Raw genomic sequence first — 22,888 nt, forward strand, 5'->3', positions numbered from 1 at the left:
ATTTAGAGTTGCCGATGAAACCTGTGGTCTAAATCTAGTAATAAATCTAGTCTTTGGTATTAATTTAAGCAGAATAATTCTAGTTACTAAGAATACATCATGTTATAATAAATACAAAGTACCGAGGTGTGCATTTATTATAAAACTTAGAAATTGAGACAACAGGAAGAAAGTATTTAACATATAGAATAAAACAAGTTAGTAGAAAAATACATGTCTGTTAAGTTGTTTTAGAAGGCTATTTGGTCCATCTAGAATGTTTGGTAGTTAGCAGTTAAAGTTAGTAGTTATATGAAATTAAAGATGACTATATACAGTATATTGTAGCAGTGGTTCATGGGGGAAATAAACAAGACTAAGCTCCTTTTTGGATGCAAAGGCACCATTTTATTTCACTGATAATAATAATAATATTGCTTTATTAGCCCTATACAATTTCTTGCATTAGGAATTCATCTTTTCGCATACCCCAGCTTGCTCTCCATGAGACACAGACAGGGAGAGAAGCTTAGGGTCAGAGCGGAGAGTCAGCCATTGTACAGCGCCTCTGGAGCAGTTGGGGTTAAGGGCCTTGCTCAGGGGCCCAACGGAGTAGGATTCCTCTGCCGGCTGCAGGATTTGAAACAGCAACCTTCCAATCACAGGCACAGATCCTTAGCCACAAAGCCACCGCTCCACCCACTGTAGACAGCATATAGTGATACAGTAAATGTAATCCTAACCTGTAATCAACACAGATCTTTTTTTTTTTAAAAAGCCATTTTAAGTGCATGTCACAAAAAAGTAAGTACTGTCAAATTCAAACAGATTCACTGTTAATACATTTTAAAAATAGTAGAACTGATATGTTCTATGATTATCTGACAAATTTGGACTCATGTGGGAAAAGTTTTTGAACACAGTTCTTTAGGCAAGACTTTTGATGTACTGTACAGCATGTTCTAAAAGTGCCAAGCAAGGGTTAGGGTTAGGGCTTGAACGACACTTAGTCAATTTAGAATACAGTTTTCTGTGATTTAAGATGTATTTGAAATGCAGGAAAAGTGTTCTTTTGTTGTTTGCTCGAAAAAGAAATTTGGCCAAAGTGGCATTTTTTTACTATGCCACCGTGCCTCTCAATCAAAAATAATCAAAAATCAAAAGTTTGAAAACACATTTTCTACATATGGAATGCTCTCATTTTTTACGTTTCAAACCAAACAAAAAGACAAGTGTAGCCAAACTTTCATGGTAATTGTAATCCTAACCTGTAAACAGCACAAATCTTGGTGATTTTAAAACGGGACTTCAGGTACACGTTACAAAATAGGCAGGATTTTGACAAATTTGGAGTCATGTGGGAAAAGCTTTTGAGCACAGTTCGTAAGACAAGACTTCTGATGTACTCTACAATATATGAACAGTATGTTCTACAAGTGCCCGAGCTGTGGTTAGGGTTAGGGCTTGAACAACACATGAACATTTTATAATGCATTTGCTGTGCTTTATGATGTATTTGAAAAACAGGAAAAGTGTTGTTTTTTTGTTTGCCTAAAAAACAAATTTGGCCCAAAGATCCATTTTTTGCAACACCGCCATGCCTGTCAATCAAACAGGCATCAAAAATCAAAATTTGAAAACACACTTTCTACATGATGAACTCTCTCATTTCTTGCATTTTTTACCAAGGAAAAAGAGAGGTGCTGCCAAACTTTCTTGGTAATTGTAATCCTAACCTTTAAACAGCACAAATCTTGTTCATTTTAGAAGCCACTTCAGGTGCACTTTACAAAAAAGGCATTACTGTCAATTTAAAACAGATTCCCTGTTCATACATTTCAAAAACATTATAACTGACACATTATAGGATTCTAAAAATTTGGAGTCATGTGGGAAAACATTTTTAACACAGTTTTAAGGCAAGACTTTTGATGTACTGCACAGTATGTTCTACAAGTGCCCCAGCTAGGGTTAGGGTTAGGGATTCAACAACACTGAGACATTTTATAATATATCTGCTGTGCTTCATGATGTATTTGAAATGCAGGAAAAGTGTTGTTTTGTTGTTTGCTCAAAAAATAAATTGGGCCCAAAATTGCATTTTTTGCTACACCGCCATGCCTGTCAATCAAATATCATCTAAAATCAAAAGTTTGAAAACACACTTTCTACATGCTGAACTCTCTCTTTTCTTGCATTTCTAACCGAACAAAAAGACAAGTGCTGCCAAACTTTCTTGGTAATGGTAATCCTAACCTTTAAACAGCACAAATCCTGCTGATTTTACAAGCCACTTCAGGTGCACGTTACAAAAAAGGAAGTACTGTCAAATTAAAACAGATTCACTGTTAATACATTTCTAATACATTTTTACTAACACATTATAGAATTCTAACGCATTTGGAGTCATGTGGAAAAAGTTTTTGAGCACAGTTCTTAAGGCAAGAAATTTGATGTACTGCACAGTATTTTCTACAAGTGCCCGAGCTAGGGGTAGGGTTAGGGATTCAACAACACTTAGACATTTTATAATATATCTGCTGTGCTTTATGATGTATTTGAAATGCAGGAAAAGTGATGTCTTGTTGTTTTCTCGAAAAAGAAATTGGGCCCAAAATTGCATTTTTTGCAACACCTCCATGCCTGTTAATCAAATATCATCTAAAATCAAAAGTTTGAAAACACACTTTCTACATGCTGAACTCTCTCATTTCTTGCATTTGTAACTAAACAAAAAGACAAGTGCTGCCAAACTTTCATGGTAATTGTAATTCTAACCTGTAAACAGCACAAATCTTGGTGATTTTAAAGGCCACTTCAGGAGAACGTTACAAAAAAGGCAGTACTGTCAAATTAAAACAGATTCACTGTTAATACATTTCTAATACATTATAACTGATACATTATAGGATTCTGACAAATTTGGAGTCATGTGGGAAAGGTTTTTGAGCACAGTTCTTAAGGCAAGATATTTGATGTACTGCACAGTATTTTCTACAAGTGCCCGAGCCAGGGTTAGGGTTAGGGCTTGAACAACACCTAGACATTTTATAATGCATTTGCTGTGCTTTATGATGTATTTGAAATGCAGGAAAAGTGTTCTTTATTTCTTTACTCGAAAAATAAATCTGGCCCAAAGTTGCATTTTTTGCAACACCGCCATGCCTGTCAATCAAATATCATCCAAAATCAAAAGTTTGAAAACACACTTTCTACATGCTGAACTCTCTCGTTTCTTGCATTTTTAACCAAACAAAAAGACAAGTGCTTCCAAACTTTCTTGATAATGGTAATCCTAACCTTTAAACAGCACAAATCTTGCTGATTTTAAAAGCCAATTCAGGAGCACATTACAAAAAAGGCAGTACTGTCAAATTAAAACAGATTCACTGTTAATAGATTTCTAATACATTATAACTGATACATTATAGGATTCTGACAAATTTGGAGTCATGTGGGAAACGTTTTTGAGCACAGTTCTTAAGGCAAGACTTTTGATGTACTGTACAGTACTTGATGATTTACAGGAGCCCAAGTTAGGGTTAGGGTTAGAGCTTGAACAACACCTAGACATTTTATAATGCATTTGCTGTGCTTTATGATGTATTTGAAATGCAGGAAAAGTGTTGTGTTGTTTTTTGCTCGAAAAATGAATTGGGCCCAAAATTGCATTTTTTGCAACATCGCCATGCCTGTCAAACAAATATCATCAAAAATCAAAAGTTTGAAAACACACTTTCTATATGCTGAACTCTCTAATTTCTTGCATGTTTAACCACACAAAAAGACAAGTGCTGCCAAACTTTCTTGGTAATGGTAATCCTAACCTTTAAACAGCACAAATCCTGCTGATTTTAAAAGCCACTTCAGGTACACGTTACAACAAAGGCAGTGCTGTCAAATTAAAACAGATTCACTGTTAATGCATTTTAAATATATTATGACTGACACATTATATGATTCTGACAAATTTGGAGTCATGTGGGAAAAGTTTTTGAGCACAGTTCTTAAGGCAAGACATTTGATGTACTGCACAGAATGCTCTACAAGTGCCCCAGCTAGGGTTAGGGTTAGGGATTCAACAACACTGAGATATTTTATAATATATTTGCTGTCCTTTACTATGTATATGAAATGCAGGAAAAGTGTTGTTTTGTTGTTTGCTCAAAAAATAAATTGGGCCCAAAATTGAATTTTTTGCAACACCGCCATGCCTGTTAATCAAATATCATCTAAAATCAAAAGTTTGAAAACACACTTTCTACATGCTGAGCTCTCTCGTTTCTTGCATTTGTAACTAAACAAAAAGACAAGTGCTGCCAAACTTTCATGTTAATTGTAATCCTAACCTGTAAACAGCACAAATCTTGCTGATTTTAAAAGCCACTTCAGGAGAATGTTACAAAAAAGGCAGTACTGTCAAATTAAAACAGATTCACTGTTATTGCATTTTAAATACATTATAACTGACTTATTATAGGATTCTAACGAATTTGGAGTCATGTGGGAAACGTTTTTGAACACAGTTCTTAAGGCAAGACATTTGATGTACTGCACAGTATGTTCTACAAGTGCCCGAGCTAGGGTTAGGGTTAGGGCTTGAACAACACTTAGACATTTTATAATACATTTGCTGTGCTTTACGATGTATTTGAAATACAGGAAAAGTGTTGTTTTTTTGTTTGAAAAAGAAATTTGACTCAAAGTTGCATTTTTTGCTACACCGCCACGCCTGTCAATCAAAAATCATAAAATCAAATGTTTGAAAACACACTTTCTACATGCTGAATTGTCTAATTTTTCCATTTCAAACCTAATAAAATTACATTTAGCCAACATTAGTGAGAACTGTAATTCTAACACGTAAACATATCTTGCTTCCTTCAAATGCCATTTCAGTTCAAGTTAACAAGAAAAGAAATACTGAAACACTAAAACAGATTCACAGCAGATACGCTTAAAAAGCTTTATAACTGGAATTTTTATGATTCTGACTAATTAACAATAGCTTATAGCTCAGCCATTAATATAACTGGTCCTGCCAGGCTGGTGTCAAATCTTAGGTATCTGGGTTTATGCAGCTTTATCTACAACTGTTGGATTTCCTGATGGCCAGACTTCAGGTGGTGAAAACTGACAATATCTTCTCTATAGTTATCCTAAATTCTGGAGTTTCCTCAAGGCTGCTATTTTGTTTTTGACACCACCAGTTATTGGACTGATCAGCAACACCAATGAAGTCTGCATATTGGAGTGAGGTGGAGCATCTAACAAGGTGGTTCCTTGAAAACCTGGCCTTGAATGCCCACAAGACAAAAAAAGTCATTGCAGATTTCAGGAAACCCAGAGGGAGTCGAGTCACGTCACAATCAGTATCAAGGGAAAAACAGTGGGAACTGTAAGTTGCTTCAGGTTCCACGGACTGTAGATCCCTGACGATTTGGGTTGAACTCACCACATGCAGGCCAGTCTGAAAATAGGCATAACAGCACCTCCACTTTCTGCATTGCATAAAGAAATGTGGTATAGGAAAGCAGCTACTCAGAAACTTTTACCACAGCACCATAGAAAGTGCCCTCACTAGTAGTAGCACTGTATTGTACTGCAAAGATATTCTACAAAGGGTTGTGGCTAAAACACAGAGGATTACTGAATCTCACTTATCATCAATTGATGAGATCCACACCATCCACTATCACAATACAGCCCAATCCATTATTCAGGATACCAGCCCTCTAGGCCACAAACTGTTCTCTCTTATGCTCTGCACCATCCATGAATCAGATATCACTTATCTAACGTCCTGCGTGTTTATTGTTTTGTACTACTACAATATATGACTGTAATTATTTTTTATTCAGTTGGGTAATGTACTGTGCACATTGTGTGGTGTTGTCTTTTGTACTGCTCTCCCTGCCCCTGCCAGAATTGATTCTGGTCGCTTGCAGGTTACAACACACACACGACAACTTCCTAGTGCCAACTCCAACACCAGATCCACTGCATGTGCAGAGTTTTACATTGTCTAGATTTCAGAGAAGAAAGGGTGGGGTCACTTCTCGAATCAGCTCAGTGAGCTCTGTTATATGTTATCATATTGTTAGCAAAAACAGTATTGTATAAATGGCACACTAAGACATCAAGACTAGTGTTTAAGACGACATAACATGAATTATTGAATCTTTTGCTTCACAAAAATCTGAAAAACAATCAAGGGTAAATTGACATGAACGCCACAGAGCCTTAATTAAAAAAAATCTTAGGTACAATCGGTTAGATTGAAAGAAACAAAAGATGTTCATCATTGGTTTGGGCTCCTTTATTTCCAACAAAGTTATAAGCTTTCAATAAAAAGCCCATTACCAATGTCTTTTACCACAAACATCATAAAAGTAGGATTATGTCATTTTCTGTGCAATGCACTGCACTGCAAAAAGTACCCCAAGATGCAAGATTCAGATACTTTTGAAGGACATCACTTCGTTACTACTACCTACAGTATGCCAGGAGTAGCCCTTGTCCTGGAGAGCCACAATCCAGAAGGTCTTCAATCATCAGTTTGTAAACACTTGGCACACTTTAGTTTTCAACAGCTAAGCAAGAGATTTGTACAATTATACTAGTTTAAGAATTATTTGAAATGAAAATAATAAAAATACTAAAACTCTGGCTCTCAAGAACAAGGATATTTCTAACTTAACTGAATCAAAAGTCTTAAACAAAGTCCATGTGTTCCAAGTCTTTACAAATACTACTGTATTAGACCTGTTGACTCCTGGCTTTCTAGGACCATCGTGACTTGACAAACTTTGACATAGGCCTAAAAGGCATTGGTAAATTGCTGGAAATATCATCTACAAAGTTGTTCAGCAAAGCAGATGAAAATATAAAAACCTTTTCACCACCAGTAAACAGCACTTTTTTTTTTGCTTTCAAAAAAGAGTTATTTTCCCAACACATCAACACAACGTATCTGAGAGATACATGTTTTTTAATCTTTGACAAGTGTTTTCAACTGTAATTTTATATCTAGACATGAGTTATGCTTTCAGTTTAAACAGGTATCAAAATAAAGTCAATATCAAAACCAACAATTGTAAAAATCCCTCATCAATTCAAAAAGGGTGATGGGGGCTGTCTCTTTTGAAGAGTTAATGCTGAAATAATATCACATTCAACCAAAAATCTAATTTCAAAATCAGCAAATTGAATCCACACACCACTTTGTGACAAGTCATATACCATATTAACTGCTGGAAAGGCTAAGCCACTGTCAAAATGCATGCAGCAGAACTTTTGGGTTTATTCACATCAGCACCTCAAGGGAAAAAGAAGTGCTAAAAATTTGCACACTTCTTTCTGTCAAATGGATGACTGTGTGCAAAAAACTGAAACCAGCATTGACAGGCATCACTTGTTTCTCAGGAGGGTGAAACACTTCAGTCAAGGTTTTCAGACAATGGAGGGGGAAAATCTTAACCTAAGAAGTGAAATAAAAAAACACTAATAGCATTCTTTTCAGATCATAAAACTCAGTACATTAGCAACAGTCAAGTGATTGACACTTAATCCCCAGAGAGCCAAATCTCAACAATCCCATCATTTTCATGGGCATCAAATTACAATATTTGGAAAAAAATAGTTTCTTCCTTGTGAACAACTTGCTTTTTTAACGTTGAAAACTACATTATACATTGATGAAAAGTTCAGCTCACTTCAGAGGAATTAAGTCCCTCATAAAGGACCATTTTACCTTAAAACTACAAAACAAAATCTGTGTTTTGGGAAATATCTTCTGAGAAGTTAAGATAGAGAAATTGTGGATTTTTAAGATACAATTAAAACAAAAAACATGTGCATGACTGCTGTTTTTTTATTAAACCTTTTCTGACAGCTTCTCTTCACATTTTAAGAAATCCTAAACTCAGGGGATTACTGGCATCAGTTGTAAAATACTGGTTGAAATCCATTCCAGTTCAGAAGACTTTATCCAGTCCGTCAGCAGCGTAGTTGTTAGGAAACAAAAGAAAGGAGCAATGTGTCTATTAGTCTTTCAAGCTCTCTCACAGTTTCTGGTTTGTTTCAGGTATTGTGTATGAAAGGAGTCTCTGTCTCTCCCATCCACATTCTGGCTCTTTCCATAGTGCCCCTTTCTCCTCTCTGTATGTACTGCGCAGCACAGCAGAACTCTGGCTTGGCAAATCCCCACTATCTGTAGCTTCTGGAGCTGGTACACGAAGATGACGACCCATCTGGAAAGGAAGCAAAAAGGCACCACATAACGTATAATCTGATCTTAAATACCCTTATCCTTCACCATCATTTTTGTATTTCTCATTTCAATTTCTTTTCAATTTCTTCAATTTCACTGTCAAAAAAATCTAATTATAAAATGTGCACTTAATAATAATAATTGCTTACACTTATATAGTATTTTTCTGGACACTCCACTCAAAGCGCTTTACAGGTAATGGGGACTCCCCTCCACCACCACCAATGTGCAGCATCCAGAACGCTCACCACACATCAGCTATCAGTGGGGAGGAGAGCAGAGTAATGAAGCCAGTTCATAGAGGAGGATTATTAGGAGGCCATGATTGGTAAGGGCCAATGGGAAATTTGGCCAGGACGCTGGGGTTACACCCCTACTCTTTTCGAGAAACTGCCTGGGATTTTTCAAGACCACAGAGAGTCAGAACCTCGGTTTTACGTCTCATCCAAAGACTATATTTTACAGTATAGTCACTATACTGGGGCATTAGGACCCACATGGACGGCAGGGTGAGCGCCCCCTGCTGGCCCCACTAACACCTCTTCCAGCAGCAACCTTAGTTTTTACCAGGAGGTCTCCCATCCAGGTACTGACCAGACTCACACTTGCTTAGCTTCAGTGGGTTACCAGTTTTGAGTTGCAGGGTGATATGGCTGCTGGCACTTGAAGCATTAACAGATAAAACTTTAACAGCTAAAACACTGCTATAATAACGAGCATAACAAACCTACATTTTGTTATTTCCTGAATCCTGACAATCTCTTTCTACAGGTCATAAGTGTCGTTGTATTACAAAAGGCACTATGTTTAAGTAGGTCAGGAAAACAGTCCATCTCGGGTGTCCCCCTGCTCCTCATTTTGGAAGGAGAACACTTACAAAGGCAGAGAGAAGATACATTATGTAACTTACTGTAGGACAGTTCTTCACCAGCCCTCTTCCGAGACTGATCACCCCTTCAAAACACACAGAACAAGGCACTGCATGAATTTACACATTTACAAGTAACTCTGCTAAAAGTAAAGACAAGAAGCAACAGAGAACCGTGATGATACTGTGGGTAACCAGTGAAAAAATGTTCCTGGAAGTGCTCTGTATTCCAGTTTTTTACTATTAATAATAATAAAACACACTAGATTTTATCGTCAGCTCTGAGACGTGCCACCAGAGATTGTTTCGACATGCATAGTAATAATTTAATTCAGAATCCAAAACACATAAGAATACTTTTCTTGTTACTCTGTGATTGCATTTCTGTTGCCAACAGGACAATGCAAGAAAGAAATAAAAATGATTTTATATGGTGCGGAAATCCAGGGCTAAGCTAAAACCATATTACCCAGTCTTCCTACAATTGGCAATAGCTTTTCAAACCATGAAAAAGGAAGGATAATGAAAGAAAAATGAGTGGTGCCAAATTATAGCTGATTAGGGCCATAGAAGTGACTAAATCACAGTTGTACATTACACTTGCTTTTCTGACAGGAAAGGTACATACAGTACATGTAAATGACTCCAGTGGACTTGTTAAGCTTATTACAGAGGTTTGCATAACAAAGACGGAAACGATTTAAAAAAAGCTACTGTAACTGTCTTATTACTGTTATTTTCTCTAGCAAAGTTGCATCAAGTTGAGAGTAATACAAGAGAACAATTTTGTCAAATGAGAAAAGTTTTGTACAGAGAACATTGCAACACAGGCTCAGGGCTCACTGCTTCTGTCCCCCCCCTGTGTGGGGGGACATTTTTTCTTGTTTAAACTGCTTTGATGTTGTCAGCCTCACTGGGTCTTAATATTTTTTCTAGAGGGTGCCAAATGTCCCTCTGATCTGTTATCAGTCATATAACTAAAATAATCAGATATAAACTATATTATATAATAATTTTATATAATTTTAATGGGGACATCCAAAGGTGCTCTATAATTTAATGCCTAATTAAAACCTTCAGTGAACTGCAAATTAATTGCATCATAAAAATAAATCCAAATGTTCTGATTCCTGTTAATATATACACTAATAAAATATACAGGCAGTGTATATGCATGTGTAAACTTGCAATAATGTGAATTCATTATATGAGCTGGAGTATATAAAATAGTGTAAGTATACTTATTTGCATAAATATATAAATATATTGTATAATATATAAGTTTAATTTAAAAAGTAAGCTTCAGAATTTCACAGAAATCACAATAAATTACAAAACTATTCCTGCAATTAAAAAAAAATAAATAACCTTCTTTACTGCTTAATTCACAAGCTTTATATTATTACAGCAATACCACGACATTTATCTTGTACAGTTCTGCTCTGGCACTCATCTAAGTAAAACCCTCTTTACATGTTTTTTTTTAATTTTATGGTGCAAATAATTCAATTTATAGGGGTGCATGGCATCATGGCAGTTAGCACCACAGCCTCACAATTCCAAGATCCTGGCTTCAGGCATGCTGGGTGCACATTCTTCCTGAGTTCTTTAACCTGTCATATTGTCCTTCCAGTGCAGGTGCCTGCTTGTTGTAGTAGTACCCGCCAGGATAAGCAGCTACTGTACCTGACAGTGGATAGACCGAAGGATATTTCATCTACAAAGCTGCCAGTGAGACAGCAAGCAAGCGCTATAGCCCTTACCTAGTGAATCCATTCTGGACAAGTTCCCTTTGGAGCTTCTGGTCCTGTGCTGCATACTCTGACAGTTCTGACTCCAGTGCTGGAGGGAGGATATTGGGAATAAAGCTGGAAAAAAGAACTGGGGCCAGTTGTACCCAGTCTGGAAAACAAAAAAAAAGGTTTTATTGCACAGAAATAGTTGAGCACAGGGGAATATAACTACAAAGGGAGTAGAAAGTAATTTAGATGAACAGCAATTGTTGACTACAAATCATGTATAAGTGAATCTGCATTCTTAAGGCATTTCATTTTTAGCAATTTGATTAAACATGCTGAAGACCAAATAACTCCATTTGCACCACAAATTCTTTCCCATTTAAGCCTTTACCCATTAATCAGAAGATATATTCCTGAGCCTGATGGAGGTATTTTGCTAAACCTGTGATTTCTGCGGCAGTAGAATGACACATCCTATTACTTTTAATAAATGTTTGTCCTCAAGATTAAATAGCTAAATCAAAGTACTGTATCAGAAATCACAATCTCCTCCATATGTATAATTAAAAACTGTACTTCTGGTTAAAGACAAGATAATTATACTACCATATACAGTATATTAAGAACCAATGTGCTGGTTCACGGGACATTCTAGGACAAGGGTCTGCTACTCGAGTCGTGGAAAGACACAGAAACTTCAAGTTTACATTCCATCCAAGCTCTGAATGACATCATTGCATTAATCAGTTGCTTAATTGATATGCTTTCCGTATCGCTGGTCACTGAGCACTTAGAGCTGCCGATAAAACCTGTGGGACTATGGCTCTCCAAGACTGGAGTTGCAGATGCCTATTCTAGGCCCATGATAAAAAGGAACTGGAATTTCAATAATGCAGTAGTGTGAAGTATGAATCATTGTGGGTCCTTTCAGTGTTTAACAATACAATTCTGCAATCATATTCCAAATAATATATCCAAATAAGAACTAGATAGAAAACAATGTTTCATATCTAGTTGTGAGAAATGAGAAAGAGAAGGAAATCACCATAAAGCTCTATCAGACAGAGCAATTGCTAGGCTGGTAAAGGAAAATACCGTAATAATGGCTCCAAGTATCAATTCTTTTTTCAGAACAGAGCCAGGGGGCTAAAATGGAGGCATTGAAATTTGTCAACGGACTTAAAATTTAATCGTTACTGGGCTATTTGTTCCATCACATTCTGAAAGAAAATGGACACTTAATCTAGGATTCAAATTTCAGTATTTTCCTCAGAAATAATTATTTTCCCCGAGGGGTGTTACTATCTTGAGAAATAAATATCCCTAGAACATCTTAAGAAACCCTGAATCTCTGTTGATAAATCTAGTCTTCGGTGACTATTAATTTAGGCAGAACAATTCTAGTTACTAAGAACACATTATGTTAAAATTCATACAAAGTACTCTTATGAAGTGCGCATTTATTATAAAACTTTGAAACTGAGACAATAAAAATAGCATATTGAACATGCAGAAAAAAAACACGTAAGTGGCAAATACATTTCTGTTATGTTTTAGAACATAAAACATAAAAACAAATAAGGCTATTTGCTCCATCTTGACTGTTGGGTAGTTAGCAGTTAAAGTTAGCAGTTCTATTAAATTAAAGACATACTGTATATTTATTCCATATTTAACATTTTATTGTTTCATGTATGATTTAGACATTGTCTTACATTATAAAATGATTTCATTTTCCTTAATAAAAGCTACCTCTTTGTATAATAATTTTATCTCATAAAAAGGGGACAAAGCAAAAACTCACATATTTATACTATTTGATAGTACTGACATCAGGTTACCGTTCAGTTGTAGTATTTAAGCATAGTTTAATACAATCAAATATAAATGTATCAATTCCTAAAAAAAAGTTAATTTCTTTACACATTATTATATTGAAATAATGGGTAAAGCTCTCTTGATAATGTCCTGAATTGCACGGCCATAATAAAAATCAAAAGTAATCTTTCAATCAGTCTTATCTGAAGAGAAATACAAAAGAATGGTAAGAGCACGTGGCCTTTCTTTAATCTGCCACAGTAATAGACCTTAGAAATATAAAGACTAAAATCTAGTATTTTGGGAAGGTGTGTTCATCCTTTTCATGTGAAGTAAGGGTAAAGAGAAATATTGGTTCCCACAGTATATTCATTTGTTGTATTTTGAATGCCTCTCAGGAAATATTAATATTTTACTCAGGTGTTTACCAAGGAAGAAACTGACACAGGTATTGTTACAGGTTTAGCAAGAAATTTCTATACAGTATTGAAAACAGAAAAAGGAAGACATCATGCAGGTATTAGAAGCACTCAAACAAATCTCTAGTTCCTGATGGTACTCAACCAGCATCAGAGAAGTTATTCATATACTGTTAGAAGAACACTGCAAACTGGTACTCAGGAGAGGGGTAATAACCATTCACTGGAAAATCGCTAATGTAGCAACCATCCATAGAAAAAAACTCATCCATTTAATTGTAGACCAACAATATTTCACTTCAATTAGATGTACGTTAATGAAAATTATAATTCTAGCTAAACTAGAGGATCACCTGTAGGGCAATAGGATTATTTGGCACAGCCAAAATGGATTTAGAAAAAAAACATTATTTGTGCATGCTCAAATAATTATTTAATTCCTTGAACAAGCACAAATAGTAATTGGGTCAAAGAAAGCATATAATATTCTATATTGAGATCTTTTTTCTTTTAAATTTAAAAGCTTCTAAATTTTGTACAAGGATTACCACTCTATATACAGTAGATTTTATTAACTTAGACTGTTAGTATAGTTAGCTAACTTGCAAAGTTCACAGATGATACCAATATGGAAGGAAATTCCAAAAGATATAGACACAATTCATGACCCGTAAAACATTTCTGTGCAGAGGAGCGTGGGGTGTTACTATAAGGTAGCTGAAACCAACGAGAAATAATTAATGTTAGTCTTATCTGGAACAGAGATAAGTCAACCCAGGAGAAAAACAAACATCAACAAACTTCAACTTTATCACTCAGCTAGAAGGATGTTAATATATTGGATGCCTTCCTGAAACTTTCCAGCGAATTTCAACTCAGAGGACTATTTTAGTATTAGTTGTAAAACAAGGACATGAGAAAATTAAGATAATTATTTCAGGACTAAAAAACAAGAGGCATTTCTTTATAGAAACTGCTGTACAGTAGCCATACTACTGTTGATTTTCTGGAATAATTTTACAAATGGGATAATTTTACAGGTTTACAGATCAATAAGCTAAGATAAGAAGATAAGGTGAAAGGCCTCCACTCATTTTTAACCTTCCTTTCATTCTTTGAGCTTAACTGAATGGTATGCTAAATCAATCTGGGAAAAAAGTGTTATAATTGGACAGTGTGGACAATGGTGCTGTACCACTCAATCTGCAAACCTAAAATTAAAAGATAATAAATTCAATAATAATAAAACAATTCAATTAAACCTGACATAATTCATTCAATCTAAATGTAACAGAAAAACATTTCTGGGGAGAAAATATAAGAGCCCTGCAATAGTTAGCACAAATTGGTACAATTATTAATGGACTAATCAATGAAAAGTACTGGAGCAATACACTCCTTTCCACACACTGTCAATTGTCTCCCTTCCTCTACATCAATTACTGTGGCAAACTACACAGTCAATCTTCTCCCTGTCTTTTATATCTGTAGTTCACGGAATGCTTCATTTAGCTCAAACAACTACCGAGATGAGGAAAGTGATTAGGAATGAATAGGTGATAAAACAATGGCTAAAATAATTAGTTTTATTTATTAAAGTAATTAAATAAGTATCTTCAGTATCTAGAACAAGGGGATGTTTTAATCATAATTTTCACTGACTGAAGCTAGGGAACCAGTCCACTGAAGGATTTTTCCAAATTTATTAAAGCATTGTCCCTCCAGTAAATATCTCTGAATGGTGTTTTTTAAAATTGGAGTGACCTGGGATACAAATCTATAATAAGCCCACTGCATGACAAAGAGCACCAAAAACACAAATCAAAGTCATTTCCAATCAATAATATACAACACAGGCCTTCAGAGTTCTAAATCACAGTACTCCACAAAAACCTTTGATGTAAGATTATTCAAAATTCAAAAAATTAAAAACCTATTTTAGAGGTAGATTTTGCAGTTTTCCAGAATTTGGGTATATCTGTGTTATTCTCAATACTTTGAGCCTGGTTATTATTTCTGTGATCACAGACTTTAATAATTGTTTAGACCATCAATACATTTATGTTATTTTTATCCTCTTTTATACAGCTTGTGGTTCATAACAGATTCCTTAACTCAATGAAGAAGACACACACAAAAACTTTCTATCAGTGCTGTTCACCTATATCCAACCTAAATCTTGAATACATCACAAAGCCTGGTCTCATCAGACCCTGTTCATAACTAAGATTAGATAAATCTAAGGAAATTAAGACCCGGCTATACTGTATGTCTACTCCTTATTATTAAAGTACAGAAAAAACCTTTCAGTTTTATGGATTAATGGGGGAAAGGGGTTTCCATTATTGGTGTTAAGTCACAAATGACATTTTTAAAGTCCAAAAACATACTATTGTAAGAGAAATCAATATATATATATACTATTACAGTTTTAGTTGACTGAAAGGTGTCTCTTAGATTTTAGATAAAGTTTGTGACACTAGGAAAAGTAAACACTTCTAACTTCAAAGCAGAGAGGATGTCTGAGGTCTGGGGGGTCCCTTGAGCAGAAACAATTGTAAAGTTTACCTTAGTATACCTAGGTTAGTTGTGGGTTAATGATTTGCAAGGAGCAATACAGACACACACAATATAAGATCACATGAAGAGAGAGAGGAGGGGAAGAAAAGAGAAGCAGGCAACAAGGAGAAGAGAGAGGAGATCAGAGGAGGTGGGAGCTTGTGCCAGGCGAGAGCCTCTACCTGATCATCCAAACCAAACCTGTCTGGAGCTAAGTCTTTGAACCTTGTTAGAGAAAGTGTGCTTTTCTGTGTTTTTAAGAAGACTTGGGTTTCCTGGGTAAAAGATACCTCAGTTAGAAACGTCTTTCCTGCTTAGGGTGCATTTTTATGGATAGGGATATAGGCTCCCAGTTATTTTGTGACATCTGGGGTGCAGAGAGAGAGATTTAACTGCAGGTTGCATTGTATTTAGTTAGAAGGCAGCTCATCTCTTATGGGGCCTCTGTAGGCATTATGAGTTTAATGCTTAGTAGCAGTCTGGGGTTTTCTCAGAATGTTAGGCCTTTGAAACGCCTTATTTGTAAATACTGTACATAAATTAACTTGTGGGTTGTTATGTGGTGTGTAGTGTAGTTTGTGTTTTGTTATTGTAAAAAATAATTGTTTAACCAAGTGTGCCTGGATTATTACTCCTCTCTCCAAAGCTGTGCCAGAGAACAAAGAATTCACGCACCTCTAATTATACCAGCTACTCGGGTATATTCCTAGAAATCACTTACAATTTGGGGGTTATGAATAATTTTACTACTGACTAAACCGCTTGGTCAAATCCTGATTTTCTCCAATTTTGGTAACAATATTATATATGCTAACTGGATCTATTGACATTACAAAGCAGCAATGCTATCCACTGTGCTGCCCCATCATAAATACACTAGCTATTTATTTCATGTTGCATCACTGCCAGGTGAGCTGATCATCTTCTACAACCACTTTGAGATTCAGAACACTAAGCTTGCTATCAAAGCTACCAGAGAACCAGAAGACCTTTTGTCACAGCTTTCAAAACAAGAGGTGTGTAGAGCCTTTAAAGGAGTGAAAAACCCACAAGCAGCAAACCCAGATGGCATTTTTGACCTTGTGTACTTAAAACCTGTGGCATTCAGTTATAAGTTGTATATAAAGACATTTTTAATTTCTCTCTGTCTACAATCAGTCATGTGAACAAGGTAATGTGAGTGCATTCAACATCCAGTGGACCCCACTTCTATGATGATGAAGTGTCTGGGAAGACTAGTAGTGAGACAAAAAAACTGCATGATCCTAGACTCCCTTGACCCACTTCAGTTTGCTTCCTGCTCAAATGAGTCAGATATTATTGCTGTATCTTGCTGTATTGCTGTATGGCACTACATACTGCCCTTGAAAATGTAAACAGGGGCAGTAATGTAAGTAACATTTTCGAACACAGTTTTTTAAATCAAGGTTGTTAATCTAATGCATGCTCTAGAAGTGCAAAAGGTAAGCTTATGGTTGGGGTCTGAACAACCAACAATTTTTGCAATGCATCCGCAAAAAAGAAATTTGGCCCAAATATGTAACTTTTCCTAAATCGCACATACACTATGTCAAAAATCATCAAAAATCAAAATATTGAAAACACACTTTCTACATGCTAATTTCTCTAACTTTTTTCCCTTTAAACCAAACAAAAAGACAAGTTTAGCCGAACTTTAGTGGTTATTGTAATCCTAACCTGTAAACAGAACAAATCTTATTTCACACGCCATTTCAGGTGCAAGTTACAAAAAAACAATACTGTCAAATTTAAGAAGATTTACTTTATATATGCTTTATATGATTCTGACAAATTTGGAGTCATTTTTGATCACGGTTTTTTAAGGCAAGGTTTTTGATATATGTTTGATATATGGTATCCTGAATAATGGATTGGGCTTTATTGTTATGGTGGATGGTGGGGATCTCATCAATTGATAAGTGAGATTCTCTAATTCTCTGTGCCGTAGCCACAACCCTTTGTAGAACATCTTTGCAGTACAATACAGTGCTACTACTAGTGAGGACACTTTCTATGGTGCTGTGGTAAAAGTTTCTGAGTAGCTGCTTTCCTATACCACATTTCTTTATGCAATGCAGAAAGTGGAGGTGCTGTTGTGCCTTTATTCAGACGGGCCTGCATGTGATGAGGTCAAGCCAAGTCATCAGGGATCTACAGTCCGTGGAACCTGAAGCAGCTCACAGTTCCCACTGTTCTTCTCTTGATACTGATTGTGACGTGACTCGACTCCCTCTGGGTTTCCTTAAATCTGCAATGACTTTTTTTGTCTTGCGGGCATCCAGGGCTAGGTTATCAAGGAACCACCTTGTTAGATGCTCCACCTGATATGCAGACTTCATTGCTGTTGCTGATCAGCCCAATAACTGTGGTGTCATCAACAAAATTCTTAATATGGTTGCTGTACAGTCATAGGTGAACAAGGAATACAGCCAAGGATTGAGCTAGCAGCCTTGAGGAAGCTCCAGAATGTAGGATCACTATAGAGGAGATATTGCCCCAACTAGCTCTGTTGGTAGAGCACAATACTCATAATCTCAGGATAATGGGTTCATGTCCCACGTCGGGCACCACGTCTTCCATCTAAGAGGTTGGGCACAAGGCTAACAACCCTGTCCCATGAAAAACAAATGTTATGCAAACAGCAACAGGATGTGCCTACATGCCGGAAGGCATAATGAGCTAACATCAATATCCACATAGAGGAGATACTGTTGCAATTTTCACCACCTGAGGTCTGCCCGTCAGGAAATCCTACATCCAGTTGTAGATAGAGCTGCATAAACCCAGATTCCTGAGCTTTGGCACCAGCTTGGCAGGACCAGTTATGTTAATGGCCGAGCTATAAACTATTGTTAATTAGTCAGAATCATAAAAAAGTTCCAGTTATAAAGCTTTTTAAATGTGTCTGCTGTGAATCTGTTTTAATGTTCCAGTATTTCTTTTTTTGTAACCTGCAACTGAAATGGCATTTAAAGGAAGCAAGATCTGTGTTGTTTAAAGGTTACGATTACAGTTAACACTAAAGTTTGGCTAAACTTGTAATTTTGTTTGGTTTTAAATGCAAAAAAATGAGAAAGTTTAGCATGTAGAAAGTGCGTTTTCTAACTTTTGATTTTGAATCATTTTTGATTGACAGGCACGACACGGTAGCAAAAGCTGCAAATTTGGGGCATTTTTTTTTCGAGGAAACAACAAAACAAAACTTTTCCTGAATTTCCAATACATCATAAAGCACAGCAAATGCATTATAAAATGTCTAGGTGTTGCTCAAGCTCTAACCCTAACCCTTACTTGGGCTCCTGTAAATCATCAAGTACTGTACAGTACATCATGCATGACTTCAAATTTGTCAGAATCATATAAAGTATCAGTTAGAAAGTATCTGAAAAGTATTAGCAGTGAATGTGTTTTAATTTGACAGTACTGCCTTTTTTTTGTAACATGCACCTGAACTAGCTTTTAAAATAAGTAAGATTTGTGCTGTTTACAGGTTAGGATTACAATTAAACTGTTCTCTCTTATGCTCTGGCAAGTGGTACTGCACATTTAATGCCTCAGATATCACTTGTGTCCTTGTCCTGTGTGTTTATTGTCTGTACTACTATATGATTGTAATTTTTTTTATTCAGTTTGGTAATGTACTGTGCACATTGTGTGGTGTTGTCTATTGTACTGTATACATCCTGAGAGAACAGTGCCAAAAAGAATCCAAATGTACCAAATGTATGACACTTCTCTCTCATGTGTCATAAATAATACTGAAGCATAGGAAACACAAACACCACTCATTCTAAGCAATTAACCTACCACTATAGCGCCCCATTAATATTTCAAAATTTAGTATTGAAGTATTTTGCGTTGTTTTATAGTTTGTGCATTTCATCATTATTGCTGGGAAAGACTCATATTTCTGATTTCACATACATAATACCCCTTGAGCAAATTTTGTCCATAAAATCCAAAGTCCATGAAACCGAATGTACAGTATACTGTATACATACAGATTATAACACAATCCTCCAGCAGAGCATACCCAAAGATAAAGCTGAACCTGAACTAAAACTGTGATGTTTGCATCAATCTTTTTTTACAGTATTGTGCCTCATGTGTTTGTCCTTTCTAGTTTTATTCAAACATACTAAGGTAAGAGTTATGTTTCTCTCATATTAATCATTTCAAAGTATTTTTAAAGTAATTTTTCAAGCCTGGTCTTCAAATCTCATTACCTGCTTTTCACATTTTTGGCTATTTATTTCTTTTACTCTTCATAGCATCTGTATCTATAGTCTAGATTTATTAGGGTTGCTGTTTAATATGTTCTGGTTCATAATCAAAGATAGAGTAATATGGAAGAGGCAAAAACATCCATTTGAAACAGTTGTGTCTGGATGAACCTGTGTGTATATTTTTTCTTCCAATATTATACATTATTATAGGCAAGGAGCTGTAAGCAATGGTATATGTGAAGGCCTACCTATATATCTCTTCTTATTGTTTTACTTGCAATCAAAGTACCACAAAGCCTTAGCATTCATGGATTTCAGATGAAAAAAGGATGCTATTTAGCATTATTCTAAGAATAAAGTAAAAAAAAAATCAGAAGTTAAAAGGTTAAATTTCAGCTCTTGAAAAAAAATCAAATAGGTATTGCCTTACAGTTGGATATTGAGCTGTTGGTCAAATGAGTGATTTCTTGAAGCTGAAATATGAGAACACATCCTCCAGCTGCGTCTCCCCAAAAGCATCAAGATCATTAATACATGAGCCAAATTATTACCACTCGGGATCTAAAAAAGCCTTCCTTTCACTCGCTGCCTCATTGTCTTCTTAAGTACTGGATCCCACTTTTAATTACAGTCTGGCTGCACTGGAATATACCATGACCATTTTCTGAACGTGAGGGCAATGATCTTAAAGCATCAACACAACGATTTGTGCATGGATCTAATCAGTACATAAACTGTACTGCCATCTGAAGAAATTTAAACTCTTCCAAGTATAAGACAAGACAACAGATGAACATTTTTCTCCCTGTGCAAACTGCCCAAACCCCTCCAACAGAATTAACAGTGCCAAATACATGATCAATACGTTATGAATAAGGTTGAGTTCCTTACCTGGTCGGAGAGTGTAAAGGCCTTTCACTATATTTGCCATCGTTGATGGTGTGATCTGAAAAGGCGTGGAATGGGCTTCTAAGAGTAAAGCTGTGGAAAACACTAAAATAATTAGCATTATTATAACTAAAAACTTTCCAAACATATATAACACACCACCAATATATGGCATTCAATACCTGATTTAGAAGACACTTGGTCAAGACTGGTTTTGAGACAGGACATTTGGATGGAGTTTACAGTCTGAAACCCACAGACATATTAATATGCTAACTTTACTTTGGCTCTGCTTTTCTAGATCTCTTGCCGAGTATTTTAAGCCAGAAAAGTGCCCGATTAAGATGTGAATAATTCAAAGTCTTCAAAGTGCACAGATAGATTAAAACTCCCCATACAAATTAAGTTAGTTACAATAAGATGAGGCAGAATGCTCAAAACGTATCACGCTCAGTACCCCACAGTTTGCCTTGATGAAGTATCTGATTGCTTCAGTAATTATTGGCTTATCGGTCAAATCAACACCAATGCAGCCAATCACTACAATCTCTCTAGGCTGTTGTACATAACAGCTAAAATCATGTAATGTTATTCACAGTCACATTTGTGCTATGCAGCACATCCAATTATTCCAAGCCTCCCATATAAAAACGTATCAGGCAGCTATTTTCTCAGAGTGATTAACAGCCAGGCATTACCCAGGATGGCTTTAATTTCAATACATTTATAACAGTTTAAGTTTTGTTATCAGTCTTTTAGATTTCTTTAATCCAGGAAGTCTTCATTTTAATTGGAGGTTGCTACAAGCTGGAGAAACTCACTGCAATTATTTTAAATGGAAGTCATGTGTCTTTTTGAAAATGCAGGAAGCTGAAACAGCTTTTAAAATGGAATAAACCAATCAAAACAAATAAGAGCACAGAAGTGTTGAGTACTTAAATGTGGTAAAAATCTCTAAGAAAGGCTTTACACAGCCAAAGCACAATTTGGAACAGAGACTTTGTCACACGTATTCGTTGGCTGTTAAGAGATAAGACATAAAAATCCGGGGGATGAATTACTGACTGCAAAAACCACAGAAGAAAATGAACAAATCCACAATTACAGATTAAATATATTTTGCTCTCAGCACTTTCTGCAATTGTTAAAAGGTTCTGTCGCTTACTTAAGGTCACCCTAAAGAAGTTGGAGCAATGTGTCTACTAAGGCTATTCCGGTATCCATTTACTGTGTGGAATTCTAATTTCATCCCACATGCCTAGAGAAAACTTGTGTTTCTGATTTACAGCTGAAGAAGCCATCAGCTTGCACAATTCCTTATATTTGCTCTCAAAATAAAAGGGGACTTCTGTACAAATGCCAGGCTTGTTTCAGCATGTGTATATGTATCACCTTAAATCATCAGCTTAAAAACATACAGTACACATGAAATATATGGGGTTGATTTTTTCCTGTAAGCATGAATAATTATGCAATTTGTTATTTTTCTGTTTTATATTTAGCATTTATTTCTGAGAATCTATAGAATTTTGCATTCGCTTTCAGATTATAGTGTTTTGTATCGATCAAAAGCAAAGAAAAATCCCAATACATTATGATTGCAACAATAAAATGTGAAAAAGTCCAAGGGCGTGAAACGTTTTGCTAGCCACTGTAAATATATTGCACCAGGCATTTCTTGGGTTTCTTTTTATTTTTTATTGTAATACTTGATATTTTTCAGCGTAATCATATAAATGTGGTTTGACATTGCTAGTAGCAGAAAGCAGGAAGAACTGTGATAGAAGCCATTGAAAATACCCACAACACAATCTGCTTGGACACACACTATGCACACTCCTGCAGAAAACTAGTTTCAAAGGTATACCCATATTTCTTTTATTATCAAAAAATCAATTTCCTTTATTGCAGCAAACTGACAATGAGCTACAATACAACAGTAATCCATCTTATAAACTATAAATCAGGTAGACTTGTGGTGCTACAACTTTCATTTGCCTTTTATTTCAATTAACTTTTGAGTCAGAAGATGAAGTACTGCTGCTTTGTTGCTTTTTATTTTTTCCCCACCAAGGGAAATGCAAAAGTGGTAGAATTGT

At 35.8% G+C, this 22,888-nt stretch overlaps 1 protein-coding gene across 4 annotated transcripts in view; it reads right to left on the reverse strand.

The window, feature by feature from the left end:
• Positions 1–364: 364 nt before the first annotated feature.
• Positions 365–22,888, reverse strand: part of cacul1 (CDK2 associated cullin domain 1) — a 65,117-nt gene continuing 42,593 nt past the window's right edge. Inside the window, exons 6-10 of one of the 4 annotated variants that reach the window (XR_015939563.1) lie at positions 20,793–20,894; positions 10,883–11,021; positions 9,162–9,205; positions 3,769–8,231; positions 365–3,246 (exon numbers count right to left, since the gene is read on the reverse strand). Coding sequence is in view for 3 of the 4 variants with exons in the window: in XM_088635475.1 (XP_088491601.1) it covers positions 8,188–8,231; positions 9,162–9,205; positions 10,883–11,021; positions 20,793–20,894 (329 nt within the window). In the remaining variant the exon portion in view is untranslated. Of the gene's footprint in view, positions 8,232–9,161; positions 9,206–10,882; positions 11,022–20,792; positions 20,895–22,888 lie in introns of all 4 variants that reach the window. The other 3 variants (XM_088635476.1, XM_088635475.1, XM_088635478.1) reach the window with 3 other exon arrangements.

The sequence above is a fragment of the Lepisosteus platostomus genome, chromosome 6, assembly GCF_059453375.1.
Source record: "Lepisosteus platostomus isolate fLepPlt1 chromosome 6, fLepPlt1.hap1, whole genome shotgun sequence".
NCBI classification, from domain to species: Eukaryota; Metazoa; Chordata; class Actinopteri; order Semionotiformes; family Lepisosteidae; genus Lepisosteus; species Lepisosteus platostomus.